The sequence below is a fragment of the Olea europaea genome, chromosome 16 (assembly GCF_002742605.1).
Source record: "Olea europaea var. sylvestris chromosome 16, O_europaea_v1, whole genome shotgun sequence".
NCBI lineage: Eukaryota > Viridiplantae > Streptophyta > Magnoliopsida > Lamiales > Oleaceae > Olea > Olea europaea.
Window position 1 is genome coordinate 13,817,884 of NC_036252.1, and position 16,890 is coordinate 13,834,773.

General features: G+C 35.9%; 4 protein-coding genes across 4 annotated transcripts in view; 3 read left to right on the top strand and 1 right to left on the bottom strand.

Moving 5' to 3' along the window:
• Nucleotides 1-568: 568 nt before the first annotated feature.
• On the top strand, nucleotides 569-6,740 carry LOC111412193 (MACPF domain-containing protein CAD1-like). Its single transcript, XM_023043003.1, has 6 exons — nucleotides 569-1,046; nucleotides 3,603-3,841; nucleotides 4,294-4,489; nucleotides 4,734-4,917; nucleotides 5,566-5,720; nucleotides 5,888-6,740. Exons 1-6 carry the CDS (start codon nucleotides 774-776, stop codon nucleotides 6,533-6,535), a joined length of 1,695 nt encoding a protein of 564 aa, XP_022898771.1. The 5' UTR covers nucleotides 569-773; the 3' UTR covers nucleotides 6,536-6,740.
• A 1,165-nt stretch (nucleotides 6,741-7,905) lies between these two features.
• LOC111412655 (protein NRT1/ PTR FAMILY 4.5-like) lies at nucleotides 7,906-10,641 on the top strand. The gene is made up of 6 exons (XM_023043584.1): nucleotides 7,906-8,034; nucleotides 8,116-8,365; nucleotides 8,518-8,735; nucleotides 8,878-9,324; nucleotides 9,415-9,542; nucleotides 9,685-10,641. Exons 1-6 carry the CDS (start codon nucleotides 7,906-7,908, stop codon nucleotides 10,559-10,561), a joined length of 2,049 nt encoding a protein of 682 aa, XP_022899352.1. The 3' UTR covers nucleotides 10,562-10,641.
• Nucleotides 10,642-11,660: 1,019 nt separating this feature from the next.
• On the bottom strand, nucleotides 11,661-13,512 carry LOC111412194 (60S ribosomal protein L10-like). The gene is made up of 4 exons (XM_023043004.1): nucleotides 13,409-13,512; nucleotides 12,255-12,756; nucleotides 12,095-12,176; nucleotides 11,661-11,967 (listed from the first exon to the last, which is right to left on the bottom strand). The coding sequence occupies exons 1-4, from the start codon at nucleotides 13,416-13,418 to the stop codon at nucleotides 11,902-11,904; spliced, it is 660 nt and encodes a 219-aa protein (XP_022898772.1). The 5' UTR covers nucleotides 13,419-13,512; the 3' UTR covers nucleotides 11,661-11,901.
• Nucleotides 13,513-15,233: 1,721 nt separating this feature from the next.
• LOC111412656 (integrin-linked protein kinase 1-like) overlaps nucleotides 15,234-16,890 on the top strand; it is a 7,385-nt gene continuing 5,728 nt past the window's right edge. The window contains exons 1-3 of the mRNA XM_023043585.1: nucleotides 15,234-16,082; nucleotides 16,432-16,506; nucleotides 16,616-16,743. Coding sequence (XP_022899353.1) covers nucleotides 15,750-16,082; nucleotides 16,432-16,506; nucleotides 16,616-16,743 — 536 coding nt within the window. The 5' untranslated portion in view covers nucleotides 15,234-15,749. The remainder of the gene's footprint in view (nucleotides 16,083-16,431; nucleotides 16,507-16,615; nucleotides 16,744-16,890) is intronic.

Below are 16,890 nucleotides of genomic sequence, written 5' to 3' on the forward strand. Positions count from 1 at the left end.
CTAGAGATTTGTGGGTAGAAAAGAGAATTAAATTTTACTAACTCTGTTGACTAGAACTTCCTTCCGATAATGTGTTATAAAGTAAAGGGCTGTTTGGGCTCGATTTTTTTACCAAAAAAATTGATTTTTTGACCGTTATTTCACTATTTAAGCCGTCATATTTGACTTCTTCTCTCACAGGTGGGCCCCACTTTTCTCCTAACGGTCAAAAAATCAATTCTCAAAATCACTTCCAAACAGCCTCTAAGTAAAAAAATTAATAGACTAATGTGTATTTCAAAACGTAAATCCTATATTTATATGAAAAATTTAGGGCCGCAAGGCATATGGACTTTGTTATATGTATATCAAACTTTACATAATGGATTACATAATACCACATGTCACTATATTATTTATCAATTTAAAATACAATCAACTTTTTCATTCAATATTTTTCTTTCACATTATTTTATGTAATTATAATCCAAGGCATAGGACCTGTTTAATGTACATATCAGACTTTGTGTACGGTCAACGAAACAACACGACGACGCGTTTGTTGACATTATTACAGCGAAGATAGTCCGTTTACTTGAGCAAATTACCAAAGCAACAGCACCACCATCAACAACTTTGTTGTCAAGTCCAAAGTCCAACCTCTGACTCACCAACACAGCCACAAGTCGGCTCCTTATCCCCTCCCACCCACCACCAATTCAAATCAAAGCCAAAGTTTCAATCTTTTTCCAGTATTACAATGCAATGAAGGATTCATAAGTTTTTACTATTCAATGGAGAACAGTACAGCAATTTCAGAAAATGCACTGCTTACCACAATCTGCAACTCAATTCAAACATTAGGCCGTGGGTTTGATGTTACATCGGATATTAGGCTGCTGTACTGTAAAGGGGCTCCTGGTTCTCGCTTAGTGCAAATCGATGAAGATCACACCCAGAATCTAGAAATCGCCGAAAATCAGGTTATCCCAAATGTCTCTATTGACATCGACTGCTCCAAGGGCCGCAGTTCCACAGAGACAACCCCGGTTTTGCCCTTCCATGAGGTCAGTTGCCCATTTATTTTAACCTTGTTTGCCTCAAATTTGATTTTGTCATCTGGGTTTTTTTGGTCGTGGTTGGATACTTTACCTGATGATTTGGGTGCGATTTCCTGTTGAAGCTTTATAAGAATTTGTTGGTTATCTTAATTTTACTCAGAGAGACAATCTTTAAATGGATTGACTTTAGAATGGACAAATCTTTTTTGTTCTGATATGTGCTACTTGTATTCTGAGCTTTCAATCTGATTCAACTAATATACAGATGTTGATGCAGATATAGGTTATTGTGGAGAGTTTAATGTTTTTAGTTTGTTTTGTGACTGAATTGTCACATTGGTTGCTTTCCATGTTTGTTTTGTGATGTCCTGAGAGATATTTCTATTTAGGGAATTCAAATTATTGTATATCATGTGATCCTGGATGATTTTGTAGAGTTTGGTATTTATCCGTATTAAAATACACTTTTGAGCCAATATACACTAGGAAAAATGATATAAAAAATGGAAAATTGAAACCTGAGGTCTCATTTGGATGGGTGGATTTGAGATTGAATGTATGTCAAAGCCTTATATATTTTTTTTAAAATAGTGATTTTAAATCATTGGATTAGTCAAGAATGAAAAATGAGTTCGAAGGAAATAAATTTAATGCATTTGAATGTCACCGTGAATGATCAAAAAAGCCAAAACATGATGTAGAATTAATTGGAAACCGATAGGAACTCGACTTAATTCAAGCAGGTGAGATAGATTTAACATTCGTAGGGAGTTCTATTTGGCAGACATGACAGAGCTAGATCATATTACACCATTGAGCGAGAATGAGTGCTATTTGAATATGGGTTGCCTTTGTGGTCACAATTGTGTGGGTCCTCTAAGTGCAAGATCAGACACGTCAATCTTCAGTTTGGGCTAATCTTGGGGCAGATTGGCCATGTTTAGGCCCTATTTGTCACCCATTATTTGAAAATTAAAGAGTTTTGAATAGTATTTTTGGGAGAATGTGTAGAGATGGCAATGGTTCGGTTGGGTCAAAACCATCACTGAACTACCAATTTTTGGGCCATACCATAACCGCACCATAACCACGAAAGTCGGTTCGGTTCGGGTCGTTAATAACCACGAAAATAAATTATTTTTAATTGGTCCATCCGTCGAATAAAAAGAAAAATGTATGAAAAAAGTCAATGAAAAAAAAAATGATACTAAGTCAATGTAACAAACAACATCTCAAATGAAAATGCAAAAAAATCCCAATTCTCAAATACAAAATCCAAATTTAACAAACAATATTCAATAACTCAAAAAACTCCAACCTCAATTCATATTCAATCTTCATTCTTCCCCACAATTCTTACTAGCATACGTCAAAACTCAAAATTGATTCCTATATAGTATATAAGAAATGTAAATAGAGTAATAAATCAATAATTCATAATGTTTTTAATTGAAGATTTAAACAAAAAAATATATATCTTCGTCAACATCCTCGTCACAAAGTTTGGTTTCTGTAATTAAAGAATTCAATTTCTTGTTTATGTGTTGTTTAGGCCAAAAGTCATCAAAGAGGGGAGAAATTAAAGTCATTTATCTCTAAAGCAGCCACCAATTGTAAAAAACTGAAAATTTTGGATATACTTTGGCCAAATCTTGTGCGAAATTCACAACAAACTCAAATAGACAAATACAAATTATCAAAAAAGAAAATGAGAAGCTCACCAGTGGCAGAAGCCTGAAGGTCGAAGGAGAAGAAAATAATGCAAACGGACGGACACGGAAGAGACGGCAATCGGCACTCGGCAAACCCAGAAGACAGGAGTTGAGTTCCAATTCTCCAATAAAACGTTTGTGCCTTTGTGTTAGATTGTTAGGGTTCAGGGTTGGGTACTTGGGTTTAAATTTAATTTGTTAATGGGCTAGAAATTTTGGGTCAAAGAAATTAAGTAATTAACATAGAAAAAATAAAAAAATTATGTAAAGCCCAATTATTATTAATTTATTATTTTTTCTAATGGTTAATCGGTTCGGTTCGGGGCGATAACATAAATCCCCGCCTCGCCCCAAACTGAACCGATTCATTAAAATCAAATACCATATCCGTCCCATTGCACCATTGGTTCGATTTTTTTTGCCCCATTCGGTTCGGTTAACCCCGTTTTTCAATTTTGACGGTTCGAATTGCTATCCCTAAGAATGTGTTGTTAAAAAGTAATGAAACTTTATTGATCTCTGTGTAGAATATTTTATTGTGTGAATGTGTGGTGGAAAATAATACTGCAGCAAACAATTTAATATTTTAAAGGTTGTCAAACAAGGGCTTACAAAGGGCACTTCATAAACCGATTTATAGGTTCAAAATTTTCAACCAAAATGACCCCTAACTCCCTGCCTCACCAAAAGAAGTAAGAAAAGAAAAGAGAAGCAGAGAGAGAGAGAGAACGTATTCTGTCTCTTAATTGACTGAATGAATTGTTCATTATTTGTGCTCCGAAATGCCACGTTTGCATTTATGGTTTCGGTCCCTAATTTTAATTAAATCCTTTTGATACTTATATTACAGATGGCAAAATACTTCAGTGAAAAGTCTAATGTACCTGGACACGTGCCACTAGGAAGCTTTAATGCTATGTTTAATCTCACTGGCTCTTGGCAACTTGATGCAGCAGCTACAAAGTCCCTTGCAATGGTTGGTCGTATCATGCCATTAATTAAGGTCAAACTATCAAAATCTAATTTAGTTTTGAATGATGACATCAAGAACACAGTTCCCTATTCTTGGGACCCCGCATCATTGGCAAGGTGAAACATTATGAAAGTCTTAGCTTATGAATTTCTTTTATCATTCATCATTGACTTGGATGTCACTTTAAATCAATGTGCCTTTCTTTATATGATGTTTAATATAGGAGAAAATGGTCCTTCATATTTACAATGCGACTGATTACTGAAGTTCTAAAGAAAGATTCTATAGTTCCTAAAGTAGTAGGATTGAGTGCAATTATTGGAGTATCTCTAGTTGATGGCATTATTCAACCACCAAAATTACCTTTTCCGGTTCTTGTGGTGTGGGTGGGTTGGGGGGCGGGGCTGGTTTTGCAGGATCATATAAATTTTTGAATATTTAATCAAAATGTTTCAAGGACCAATATTGATGCATATTGAAATCCGAGGCCGATAGTGAATTATAAATGGTTATTTCCATTTCAGAAGCTGATGTTATAAGATTTATGTCTCGATACTTTTTCTTCCAGCTTTATTGAGAATTATGGCACCCATATTGTCACCTCTGCAACAATTGGTGGAAGGGACGTGGTCTATATTAGACAGCATCAGTCATCACCTTTGTCATTGTCAGATATTGAAAACTATGTGAAAGACATTGGAGACCAGAGGTTTTCCGATTTAAAAAGCCATACAAATGCAGGCCCCTTAAAATACAAGGACAAGGTAAGTGCAGCAGCTTTATACAAGTTTTTTTCCCTGTTGAAACTCATTTTTCTGTCAAAACGTATTTACATCTTTCATTAATCTTATAGAGCTCTTAGCTTTAAAAAGGAAAAAAGTAGTGCTCTTGGCTTTTGATCATGTTTTTTTGTTCTAGAGAACTTCTTGTTGGGGGCCACTCTCCAACAATACTAATTATTCTGGTGTGATTATAAGAAAGCCGGTAAAAGCATTTTTCCTGATGCAGGATGTTACTGTGATCTTCAGAAGACGAGGGGGGGATGACCTTGAGCAGAGTTATGCCAAGTGGGCTCAGACTGTTGAAGCAGCCCCAGATGTGATCAACATGACATTTATTCCCATTGCCTCTTTGCTCGAAGGAGTTCCTGGAATAAAGCACCTAAGTCGTGCTATAGAATTATACTTGGAGTGTAAGATTTCGTCCTCTGTTACACTTGATTTCCTGCAGTTTAAAAGCGATAACTTCATTTCAGGGCTTTGTTCTGATAGATTTGGTAGTTTTTCCAAAAAAGGTACATGCTGTAGTAAATAAAATGTTTTTGTATGTTCGGTTTTGGTGTCTTTGGAACACTGCAAGGACATTATATATAGCTATTTCCTACAACATTGTTTTCATTTTGTTTTGGCATTGTAAGGGTGGTATTAGATCATAACCTTTGGGTTCTAAAAACTGAAACAATTTGGAAATTTGAGATCCTTTAACATTATTGAAGTAAACTCTTATGGATTTGATATTCAACATTGCGTCTATGGAGCTGCCGATAACAATCAAATATGAAGAAATTTTGTTTGATTTATTTGGTTACTGGAATGATGTGTTCCTGCAAAAACCCATTGAAGGCTTTCAAAGTATACTTCTCTAAATGTTCAAGTTCTTATCCTTTGATGGTTGGTATACACTCAATTTATACTGTTGAATAAGACGCAATGCAATGTGACTGTGATTATGATTCTGTTAACATTTTTTGATATTCTTGTACACTTTGTCGGGGAGAAGATCCATTTATTTTCTTAAATATCTTTAGTTTGCATAAGATGTTTGGTTTTGTTCCTTCCAGACAAGCCGCCTATTGAGGATCTACAGTATTTCTTGGACTTCCAAATTTCTCGGGTTTGGGCTCCAGAGCAGAACAATCTACAAAGAAAGGAGCCTGTGTGTCCATTTCTTCAGTTCAGTCTGATGGGTCCAAAGCTTTATATAAGGCCCGATCAGGTATATAATTCATAGTTCTTGTTATTGTACTTAAGATATACAGCCACCACCTTAATTCAGTTGGGCTAGAAAATCCTGGATTTTCCTCTCCTCCTGGCTAATATGCAAGTAATGTCCAACAATTATTTGTTTCAGTTTTCTAAGTCAAAACTTCTGGGATATGGCAGGTGACAGTTGGGCGTAAACCAGTCACAGGCCTCAGACTCAGCCTAGAAGGCAGTAAGCATAATCGTCTTGCTATCCATTTGCAACATCTAGTGTCTCTTCCTAAAATCCTTCAACCCCATTGGGATGCACACGTGGCTATAGGTGCGCCCAAGTGGCAGGGTCCCGAAGAGCAGGATAGCCGATGGTTTGAACCAATCAAGTGGAAAAATTTCTCACATGTTAGCACTGCACCTATAGAGTATACCGATATGTGCATCGGAGATCTATCTGGCGTTCACATTGTCACTGGTGCTCAGCTCGGTGTCTGGGATTTTGGTGCCAAAAGTGTATTACACCTTAAACTTCTCTTTTCCAAAGTACCCGGGTGCACAATAAGGCGTTCTGTGTGGGACCACAGCCCTGCCAACCTGTCTGCTCCACAAAGACCTGATGGTTCATCAACTTCACTGTCAAACGAGAAAATCCCTGATGATAGAAAATTGGACGGTTCAAATCAAGTCGGGAAACTGACAAAAATCGTGGATCCAACAGAAATGTCAAAAGGACCACAGGACATGCCAGGCCACTGGATCGTGACAGGAGCCAAGCTTGGGGTGGACAAGGGAAAAATTATGTTACGGATGAAGTACTCCCTATTGAACTACTGAATCATGGTGATAGGCGATTAATTTGTACCTGCATTTGCAGGATAGCTAACTCTTAAGCATTTTTTTTTGCACAGGCGGCATATTTGTCTATTCTGTTAATATAGTTAATTCGTTTTGCTTGAATCTTTTGTTGTTGAATAGAATGTAAGTTTTGCTCATTTCTATTTCTTGTTCTTTTTCGTATGATATCTTCATTAAAGTTGCACATGAGAAGCTAAACCGTTGGAACCAATTTCATTGATCTGTTTATATTAGTTCTTCCTAATTGAAGAATTGTTTCCGGCCGAATAATTGCAGTAATATTTTTGTGCGGAAACTGCATATGCTTTTGGGTTGATCACCATTCTCCTGTTTGTCCCACCCAACTTTGCTTTGCTTTCACATGACATGGGAAGGAACAGTCTTCTTTTCCCAATAAAAAAGAGGAAGTATTTTTCAAGAGCACAGTGCATTAGCTAGTGTCTGAAGGGAACTTGCAGAATAGAATAATCACTTCGAGAAGATCTGTGGGGTTTGAAGTTGTTTTGTATGTGAAGCTAGCGGCGGTCTGTTTGAAATACCAATGATTCTTTATAAAATCATTCAAAAAATGATGTATTGACAATGTGGAAGAAAGAGACCGTCAGCATAAAAATGGGTTTAACAAAGCAAAGCTATTTTCTGTTTGTTAATTCCAGGGAATAAATAGGTGGTCAAAGTTGGCAACCCAGACTGTGATGGCCCGGCTCGGCTTGGAAAAATCGCGATAACAAGTCTGGCCAGGCAGCCACCACGATTTAGAAAAGCGCCACCCAGTCCTCTGAACAGGTTATGCAGGGCAAGACTGGCCTGTCGCAGTAAGTTGCCAGTCAAAGGTTTAGACCAATCACAATTCATCACCATCTGCAGCTTTCAAGTAATGGCTGAATATTATGTAAGTGTAGACCTAAGCCCCAAGGATGTACCAAAACTGGGCTGGTCCAAACCTTTGCATAGGCCCTCCTGGACCTATTTGGAGTTTCCAACCCATTCCATTTGACACTGGAGCCACAATATTTTCCCCAAACTTGAATCTATACCCCGATTAGCTACTCCATTTTAAATTCATCGTTATCCTGCAAGATTTTTGCTTGCTGAATTTTCTGACTTCTGTTTTGTCAAGTGTTCGAATTGGTACAACGAAATATTTTTTACTTCAATACATTCAATTTCACAGGTGACAAAGATACATATAATTGTTATTGTATCATATGACAGCTGAGAAAATGATGTCAAATTTACTATATTAGCTTAACTGAAAACTGATGCTGATATGAAGCTAGTGGTTGTCTGCAAAGCGTTAAGAGGTATCAAATGGCATTAGCATATAAAGCAAAAGTAGGAAGCAGGACATGACTGGCGTCCTTTTACAATTATTTCTTGCCTTTGACGGTTTCAACAGAATCTACCCCTCCAACTTTCAAAGTTCCTCAAATCTGTCCGAGGATGTTCAGACAAAAATGGAACTATTTAATTCAGAAGTAGTTATCAACGGTCAACATCAAGCACTTTTGGCAATCCTTGTCCTTCTACTAGTGTTCTATATATATGTATTGTAAATACATTCAAGCTTCACCATTCTTCTCACTTCTGGTCTACCTATCAGCATTCAAATCTCTCTTAATTATGGTACTTTGATACTTTTCACTTGCTTTGTCAATATAACTGCATCATGCTTTCTTGAATTCAATCCCCATATTCCTCTTCTGCTGCAGGATAAAGCCGAGCTTATTGAAGGGAAGGTGGACTGGAAAGGAAGAACGGCCAGGAAAGATGAGCATGGTGGATTCGGCCCATCTTTGCTCATACTGGGTAACAAATTTGCTGCATGCATTACACCTATTTGAAAGTCTATCAGATTATTGTATGCTATATTTCGAATAAAAATAATAGCTGGATGAGACTGGACAATGCTATCAAGAAGAACCAAACATGCACTTACAGGTTTCTGTTTTATGTCTCAGGTATATTTGCTTTTGAGAACATGGCAACTTTGGCCTTGGCTGTTAATTTGGTGACATACTTTAATGTGGTGATGCACTTCGACGTGGCTGATGCTGCAACCCATCTGACAAACTTTATGGGGACTAGTTATATACTTACCATCCTCGTTGCCTTCCTAGCAGACACTTATTTAGGCCGATTTAAAGCAGTTCTCATTGCAGCAATAATTGAGTTCTTGGTGAGTATATCCTTCGCTAAAACAAGCATCATGAAGTACCTTCTGCGAGTAATACTGGTGAAATGAAAAAGGAAGAAAAGATTCAATTCTTCGATACTTCTGGAAACTCTGTATTGATTTTTAAATCATAATCCATGTGCAGGGACTTGGACTGCTAGCATTGCAAGCTCACTATCCTAAATTCAAGCCCCCGCTCTGCAATATTTACGATCCAACATCTACAAACTGTATTCAAGTTAGTGGAAGTAATGCTGCACTTCTCTTTATCGCTCTTTACTTGGTAGCATTCGGCTCTGGAGGAGTGAAAGCTGCATTGCCATCTCATGGCGCTGACCAATTTGACGATAAAGATCCAAAGGAGGCAAGACAGAAGTCGAGTTTTTTCAATTGGTTCTTAATGGCACTATGCTTAGGTGGTGCTATTAGCTTAACGTTCGTAGTCTGGATTCAAGATCATAAAGGATGGGATTTGGGCTTTTTTGTAAGCGTCGTTGCCATGCTCCTAGGAGTGATAGTCTTTTCTTCTGGATTACCACAGTATCGTTACCATGTTATTAATGGGAGCAGTGCCCTTACTGAAATTTTCCAGGTGCTCATACAACTTTCCATTCTTGAAAAGCAAAAATCTCCTACATGCATTTTATATATTAATTTTGTTTGTCTAATCTTTCAATAACAGGTGTTTGTTGCAGCCATTAGGAACAGAAATCTTCAATTTCCCGAGAACACTAATGAACTGTACGAGATCAATAAGGACAAGGAAGCTGCAATTGAAGCAGAATTTCTACCTCACACCAATGTTTTGAGGTCACCTCCCTAACAAGTATCATTATAGAGCACGTGTGGATTTCATTAACGAAGAAAAATAATCTAAAATTATATTCGTTATATTGTCGAGTATGGCGTACAAAATATCCATTTAGCTTCTCTTGGTAATTTTGTTTGTCAGATTCCTGGACAAAGCTGCCGTCCAGACATCTTCAAGACAGTTTGAAACACCAAATCCATGGAAACTTTGCAGAGTTACTCAAGTGGAAAATGCAAAAATTTTACTGAACATGATTCCGGTCTTCTGTTGCACAGTACCTATGACTCTCTGCTTGGCTCAACTGCAAACCTTCTCAGTTCAGCAAGGTCTAACCATGGACACAAGAATCACCAATTCCTTCAACATTCCCCCTGCTTCACTCCCCATCCTTCCTGTCTTGTTCTTGATATTCATCATCCCGCTATACGACCAAATAATCGTCCCATGTGCACGTAAGTTCACGGGTATTCCCACTGGCATAACACACCTGCAACGAGTAGGAGTTGGGCTCATTCTATCCTCTTTGTCCATGGCAGTGGCTGCTATAATGGAAGTAAAAAGAAAAAAAGTTGCGAGAGATCATAACATGCTTGATGCAATACCGATTCTTCAGCCACTGCCGATCAGTGTCTTCTGGTTGTCAATTCAGTACTTCGTATTCGGGATAGCTGATATGTTCACCTACGTGGGACTTCTGGAATTCTTCTATTCCCAAGCTCCAAAGGATCTTAAGTCGATTTCGAGTTGTTTTCTTTGGAGTTCTATGGCGTTGGGGTACTTCCTTAGCACCATACTTGTGAACATAGTGAACCATGCAACGAAGAATATTACGCGCAGTGGAGGTTGGCTGGCTGGAAACAACTTTAACCGTAACAATTTGAACCTTTTCTACTGGTTGCTCTCCCTGATGAGCTTGTCGAATTTCTTCATCTATCTTTTTGTTTCTAAGAGGTACAAGTACCGGAAAGAGGAGGGTCATGAAGTTCAAATCCATGGGACTGGGGTACATGAGTCGTAAAACGAAGAAGCTGAAAAATAATAGTATAAAAAAATCTCCTCACTTTAATTGGTTTAAATTGTTGGTGTTGTGTAAGTTTTTGTCCGTCAAATAAATTTATTTGGATTTTGTGATATTGAAATAAAATAATAGTATATTTTTCGATAAATTTTTGTATTAATTTGAGCTTGCATTTGATCAACGATTTATTTTATATTATAAATCGAGTGCCTAAATTGTGAAATATATAAAAATTCGATTTATAATTATAACTAAGTTTTATTGTGCGAACACTTTATTTAAAAGTTACATTATCTTTTATATAGATGAACAAGAAAGTCATAGTAAAACTGTGCAAGTTGATGAATCAATAAAATGGGAGTTAACCATGAGGTAAGAGATTGACTCATTATTGTCCAGCATAGCAATTGTCAGTCACCTTATGGAAAAAAGACTTTGAAAAATAAATGAGTTTTTCGGTTAAACGAAGAACAAAAGTAACAAATTATATAAAGCAAAGTTGGTTGTAAAGGGATTTCAATGAAAAAAGAAGACATTAACTAAAATGAGATTTTCCTTCGATTGGTGAAATTAACCACAATTATAGCAGTACTTAGATTAGTTGTAAATAAAAGCTTGTACCTAGAACAGTTGGATGTAAAAACAACATTTCTTCATGGTGGTTAGAAATTTACATGATGCATTCATAAGGTTCAGAAGTACCGGGAAATGAGAAAATTGTGAATTTTAATAGAGTTTGGGTGATCTTAAATGAGTTTCAAGATAGTGATATAAGACATTCGATAGTTTTATGGGTGGTAATAACTTCATAACGTGCTACATCAGAAAATATGGCTTGAAATTACAAGACTATATAGACGTTGACTTGGCAAAGAGATGTTGATGGCATGGTACAACAGTTAGTACGATGTCTAAGTTCTAGAAGATAATTGCTCTTTCCACTACTGCAGCAAATTATGTTGTCATGATCGAAGCTAACGAAGAGATGATATGAGTGCAATCCTTGTGGGAAGAACTAAGTAACAAACATGAGAAGAGTGTGTTACATTGCGACTTCACAATACTATTCATTTAATAAAGACAAATTTCCGTTCTTTAATGTTGATAATCGAATAATACAGGCACATATACATTGCACGATATATTTGGTATGCAATTTATATAATACACCTTACAAACAAGGCATAAGTGATAGGAACTTATTGTGGATTCAAAATCATGGAAACATGCAACAGAAGTAGAATGTCTACATCATCTTATTAACTGGTATATTTACTACTATCAGAGCTAAATTTTTAGCAAATAGTAAACAGTTTTTAAATATTTTACATCAATTCTTGCTAAGTTCCAGGTAAGAATGCTCTTCCAGGTTCCCTCTCAGCCAAAGGTCCATGACAGTTAAGAAACTGCATAATACAACTGTTGTTAAACTATTCCTGCTACCAATACATAACAATTAATTGTGAAAAAAGGAAAAAACTCAATATTCTATAGCCTTGTAGTTGTAGGAAATATGATTATGAATTTTAGTACCTTTGCATTGACCCCATCTGGTATAATACGATTCTGTGCTTTATATCTCACATAATCAGTCCTGTTGAACTTAGTGAACCCCCTGAAATTTCAATGATTATTAGCATTTCCAAGCAATGAAAAGGAGATGATTAGAGTGAATAAAATACTATGAAAATACCATTTTCTGCTGACAATTATTTTCTGTCGACCTGGAAACTTGAACTTGGCACGGCGCAAAGCTTCCTGTGCATGATGACTACTTGCATCCCTGCAGCGAACTGAGAGGAGGACTTGACCAATTGTTACGCGAGCACATGTTCCTTGTGGCTTACCGAAAGCGCCCCTCATGCCAGTTTGGAGCCTATCGGCTCCAGCACAAGACAACATTTTGTTTATACGCAGAACATGGAAAGGGTGAATCCTTACTCTGAGGTGGAAAGAATCCTTTCCGGCAAATTTAGCCATGTATTTGTTGCAGGCAATTCGTGCAGCTTCTAGCGCCTCACTTGAAACATTTTCTTTCTCCCAACTAACCAAGTGCACGCAAAAGGGGAATTCATCGACACCTTTCTTCTTTGTTCCAACGTCGTAGATTCTGATTTTGGAATCAGGTACACCACGACAGAAACGGGACTTTGGATAAGGCTTGCCCTTAATTTGGCGATAACACCTTGCTGGTCCTGAAAATAGAAACTCGGGCTCTAAAATTGTTAACTCCGTTAAGATAAGTAGTCCAAACTTTTACATATTACATATATTTATTTCATCGATTTGACTATTAACTTCCATTCCATCCACAAAAAAATAGGTAAACGACCCACGAAACCAGAGAGAAATTCAAAAGCCGTTTGTTACTCACTTCGATCATCATAGTTTTTATTTTAATTGATCGCTGAATTAATCTTTATATAGTTATTTCAGATTAGGCAATTCAAATAATTAAATTAACGTAAACACTAACTTGGATAATGAAAATGGTAACTTGAATGAAAAAAAATTGTTTGCATATTATTTAGTATCTAGCTTGACGACATTTACTCAAAGAATCGTGTTGTTGAAATGCAATTTTTTAAGGAAACAAAAATGTTCGCAAGTAACATACAAATTTTAATTTCTTGTTGTATGACGATAATATGGTAACAAATTTCTCCACCTCACTTTTCTTAAGGAAAATCATAGCGAGCCAGAAAAATTTCATTTTAAACAAACAAAACCCAAATCAAAGAAACGAAAAAGAAAAAATAAACCCAACTAAACAATCCATAAAAGAAACTTAAAACTTAATTGTTTATAAGAAATTAAGGTCAAATAATTGATCAAGAAGAGACTTACTCCTTCCCATGGCTGAGGTTCTTCTTTCTTGCCACAATCACAGTCTATGTGCATATTGTGGAGGATGCTCCTTTGCTTGTATATAGCTAATACGTGTGGGGACTTTGAGAATATATGCCTCTACGGGTTTCTTGACACTTTGCACAAGTTGTTTAGTACTGCTAATGCTACACACTGATGTCTGGAAATTGATCGATCAAGACTGATGTTAAGACACGATTTAAATGAATATATGAAGATTCTTTCATATTTTAAATTTTAGAAGGAGAGTATCCAAGTTTGAGAATAACACTTTTAAATTATAATTATAAGATGTCGTCAAGATTAATTTTTGTCATGGAATAGCTTTAGTTCTTGTTTGGTACAAATTTTAAGCCAATTAAAATCAATTTTTTAACCGTTATTTCATTATTTCAATCGTTATTTTTGAATTCTTATTTTACAGGTAAGATACACTTTATCTCTAACGATCAAAAAATCAATTATCAAAATTCCTACCGTTCTAAATTGAGATTATGACGCCAGAAGGGATAAAGTTGTCGTTGTGGGAATCAGGACATTTGACTTTTGTTTTCCTTTACCAAAGTTTAGGGGATATGATTCCCTCCCATGTTAGTTATTTTCCTCCGTTTTTATTTTTTATTTTTTATTTTCATAATGATCTGAGAATGATAAAATCATTTTTTTTTTCCAAATATGCTATTGAATATTTTTATGTCAAGTTTCTGCATGATTTTTTCTCCCAGGAATAATATGAAATTTTTTTTTTTACTCAAACTGGAATAAAAGAAAAAATAAATAAATAAAAAGGCAATAGCATTTCGAAGAGAAGATATTTTAGCAATATTTTAAAAGGTGCATACTCGACTTGTCTAATAGTCGTGATTTATTTATTTATTTTATTTTATTTTTTGAGAACTCGCAGCAGCTACCTTTCATGTGCGCACTAGATAAATTCTCGAACTGATTCAATAGCTTGCAAACCACGCCAGTTAGGTAAATCAACTAGACAAGCTCTGTGCGACATATTTAATCCAAAAAGTGTTGGTAGGGAGAATCAAGCTCTTGATCAAAGACCTTTGCGCTCACCTATTCCACCAACTCGGTCACCTCATAAGATGCATGATTTATGTTATCTTACATTTAGGCCAACTTGTGGATTGCGAATGGGGAAGTTTATGATATTGGTTAGTTGACCCCTCCTACTTATTGATTAGGGAGGGCACATCTCTCTTGACCGCTAATTAGATCTAACCTCGCATCTCTAGCTGGATGCCTTATATATCCTTTCTAGAATACTGTAATTTAAAGATGAGGGAAATGAAAATTGTGCGTGAAGTATGTCTCGATTAAAATATGACCATTTCAATGGACTTTATCTTGTTCTAAATTGATTGGTTAAATAGCATTTTGTTTCCCACTACACACTAAAAAATTGAGAGCATCTGGTTGTGGCAATCAATGTGGACAGAACAATTCAAAACTGATGCTGAATTAATAAGCACCAGATTATATACAACTTATAAATTAATTCATAAATCCAATTAAAGTTACATAATAATTTCAATTATAAACTCATATTTATTATTTATTCACACATTTTGTAAGATTCACTTCTTCGTAAATACATTTATAAAGCAGCCAAATGAAAGCTATAGGCCATGTTTTGGTTCGATTAAAAATCAATTTTTTAATTATATTTTTTAAAATTTGACTTTGGTAAAAATTAGTTATTGAAAATTGAATTTGAGAGAAAAAAAAAAATATGTAAAATTGTTAGAAGATAAAGATGAAAACTGTAAAGTAAAGAACTTCACGCGGTCACAATCTACACCACCAGCTTCATCTAATTCTTAAATTTCGACCGCGTAACGTACCTGAATTCCTTTGAATTTTGTCAACATTTATCACGTTCCAGCTATGGGCTGCCATCGTACATATATAGTCGATAATGCCAGTTTTCTTTGTACTGATTTCTTCGGATAGAATCGTAAATTCATTTTTTTTGTTTTATCTACTAATTTTCGGCCGCCAATTTCTCTTAGAAACTGTCCCAAAAATCTAGCTTGCTTAGTTTAAATTTCTCCTGGGTTTTCAACAGTTGACTTGAATTTACTCTTGATTGGAACTTTTGAAAGATCTGGGTTTTGGGATTTTCTTGATCTGTTTAGCTAAATTGGTGTAGTTGAGTTAAAATTTAATTTTAAGTTTGCTGATTCCTTTTACATACGGTAATTTTAGATCTAAACTAGCTCTAAGAGGCCAATTTACATTTTAAAGAAACCGCTTCAAGAATTTGTGATTTCTTGCAATCCCTTGTGATTTTTGATTGATTATTTTAATGGAAGCGAAAGCCCCTGCAAGAATTGCACTATGGAAGCAATCATCCCTGGCACCGGAGCGGGACCATGGGTCCTGTGATGATCTGGCGGGAGAAAACGAAGATGGTGATTTGGATGAAATTGAACCGGGAGTAAAGCTAATGTACTTGACGAACGAGGGAGATTTGGATGGAATTAAGGAGCTTTTGGACTCTGGCACCGATGTCAATTTTCGGGATATCGATGACCGGACTGCACTTCACGTCGCCGCGTGCCAGGGTTCCAGTGATGTGGTCAAAGCGTTACTTGAAAACGGGGCTCAGGTCAACCCCCAAGATCGATGGGGAAGCACGGTATAACTCTTAAATACAAATATTTGAAATACATATATATTTTGCCCTTTGATACTTGTGTTTTATGTGGATGGTTCTATATTTGACTTATAAAATGTGTTAATATGAGTGAATGGTTTTCAACATAATACATACATTTTTTAGGCCAATAGAGTAGATTGCTAAGCTATAGGAGGCATTTGGAAACCTCTATAACCTATTACATAATTGAAAGTATGTAATTTAAGGGATTTTGATAATTATTACAATGTTTTACTTTAATTATGCAATATTTGGTATGCGCTTTCTGCAGTATTGCTCATTTACTACATTTAGGTGTTATAGTTACAATCTCATTTTGGCTAAACAGCCTCTTGCAGATGCAATACATTATAATAACCACGATATAATCAAACTATTGGAGAAACATGGTGCGAAGCACTCGGTAAGTCTTCTTTAATATTTTGTGGTACATAGAGTATAACTAGAAAATTTCTGGTAAGTGTCATTTTTCAAATTCTATGAGGTCTTACGTTTATTGGTGATTTCATTAGATGGCTCCCATGCATGTCAAAAATGCCCGGGAGGTCCCAGAATACGAGATTTATCCCAGCGAACTTGATTTTACGAACAGTGTTAAAATAACCAAGGTAGTTTACTATGTGCTTTATCTTAATATTTAGGGTTGTTAAATGTTACGTTACATTGTTCGTTGCTTTCTTTTACTTGTAAATTGTTGTCTTGATTGCTTGAAAATTTATTGTGACGCTAAATTGGACTCCCGATAGATAATAGAATCAGAAATACCTTTTATCTCATACTACTCTCT

Bases quoted from the DNA above. Each gene is read 5' to 3' on its own strand.
- LOC111412655 (XM_023043584.1), top strand. From the start codon at position 7,906: ATGACTGGCGTCCTTTTACAATTATTTCTTGCCTTTGACGGTTTCAAC. The intron at 8,366-8,517 runs GTAACAAATTTG...TTTATGTCTCAG, and splicing joins CCCATCTTTGCTCATACTGG to GTATATTTGCTTTTGAGAAC. The intron at 9,543-9,684 runs GTCACCTCCCTA...TTTGTTTGTCAG, and splicing joins CCTCACACCAATGTTTTGAG to ATTCCTGGACAAAGCTGCCG.
- LOC111412193 (XM_023043003.1), top strand. From the start codon at position 774: ATGGAGAACAGTACAGCAATTTCAGAAAATGCACTGCTTACCACAATC. The intron at 4,490-4,733 runs GTAAGTGCAGCA...TTCCTGATGCAG, and splicing joins CCTTAAAATACAAGGACAAG to GATGTTACTGTGATCTTCAG. The intron at 5,721-5,887 runs GTATATAATTCA...GGGATATGGCAG, and splicing joins TTTATATAAGGCCCGATCAG to GTGACAGTTGGGCGTAAACC.
- LOC111412194 (XM_023043004.1), bottom strand. The intron at 12,177-12,254 runs GTATTTTCATAG...TTGAAATTTCAG, and splicing joins ATAATTGTCAGCAGAAAATG to GGGGTTCACTAAGTTCAACA. The intron at 11,968-12,094 runs GTACTAAAATTC...TGTATTATGCAG, and splicing joins CAGATGGGGTCAATGCAAAG to TTTCTTAACTGTCATGGACC.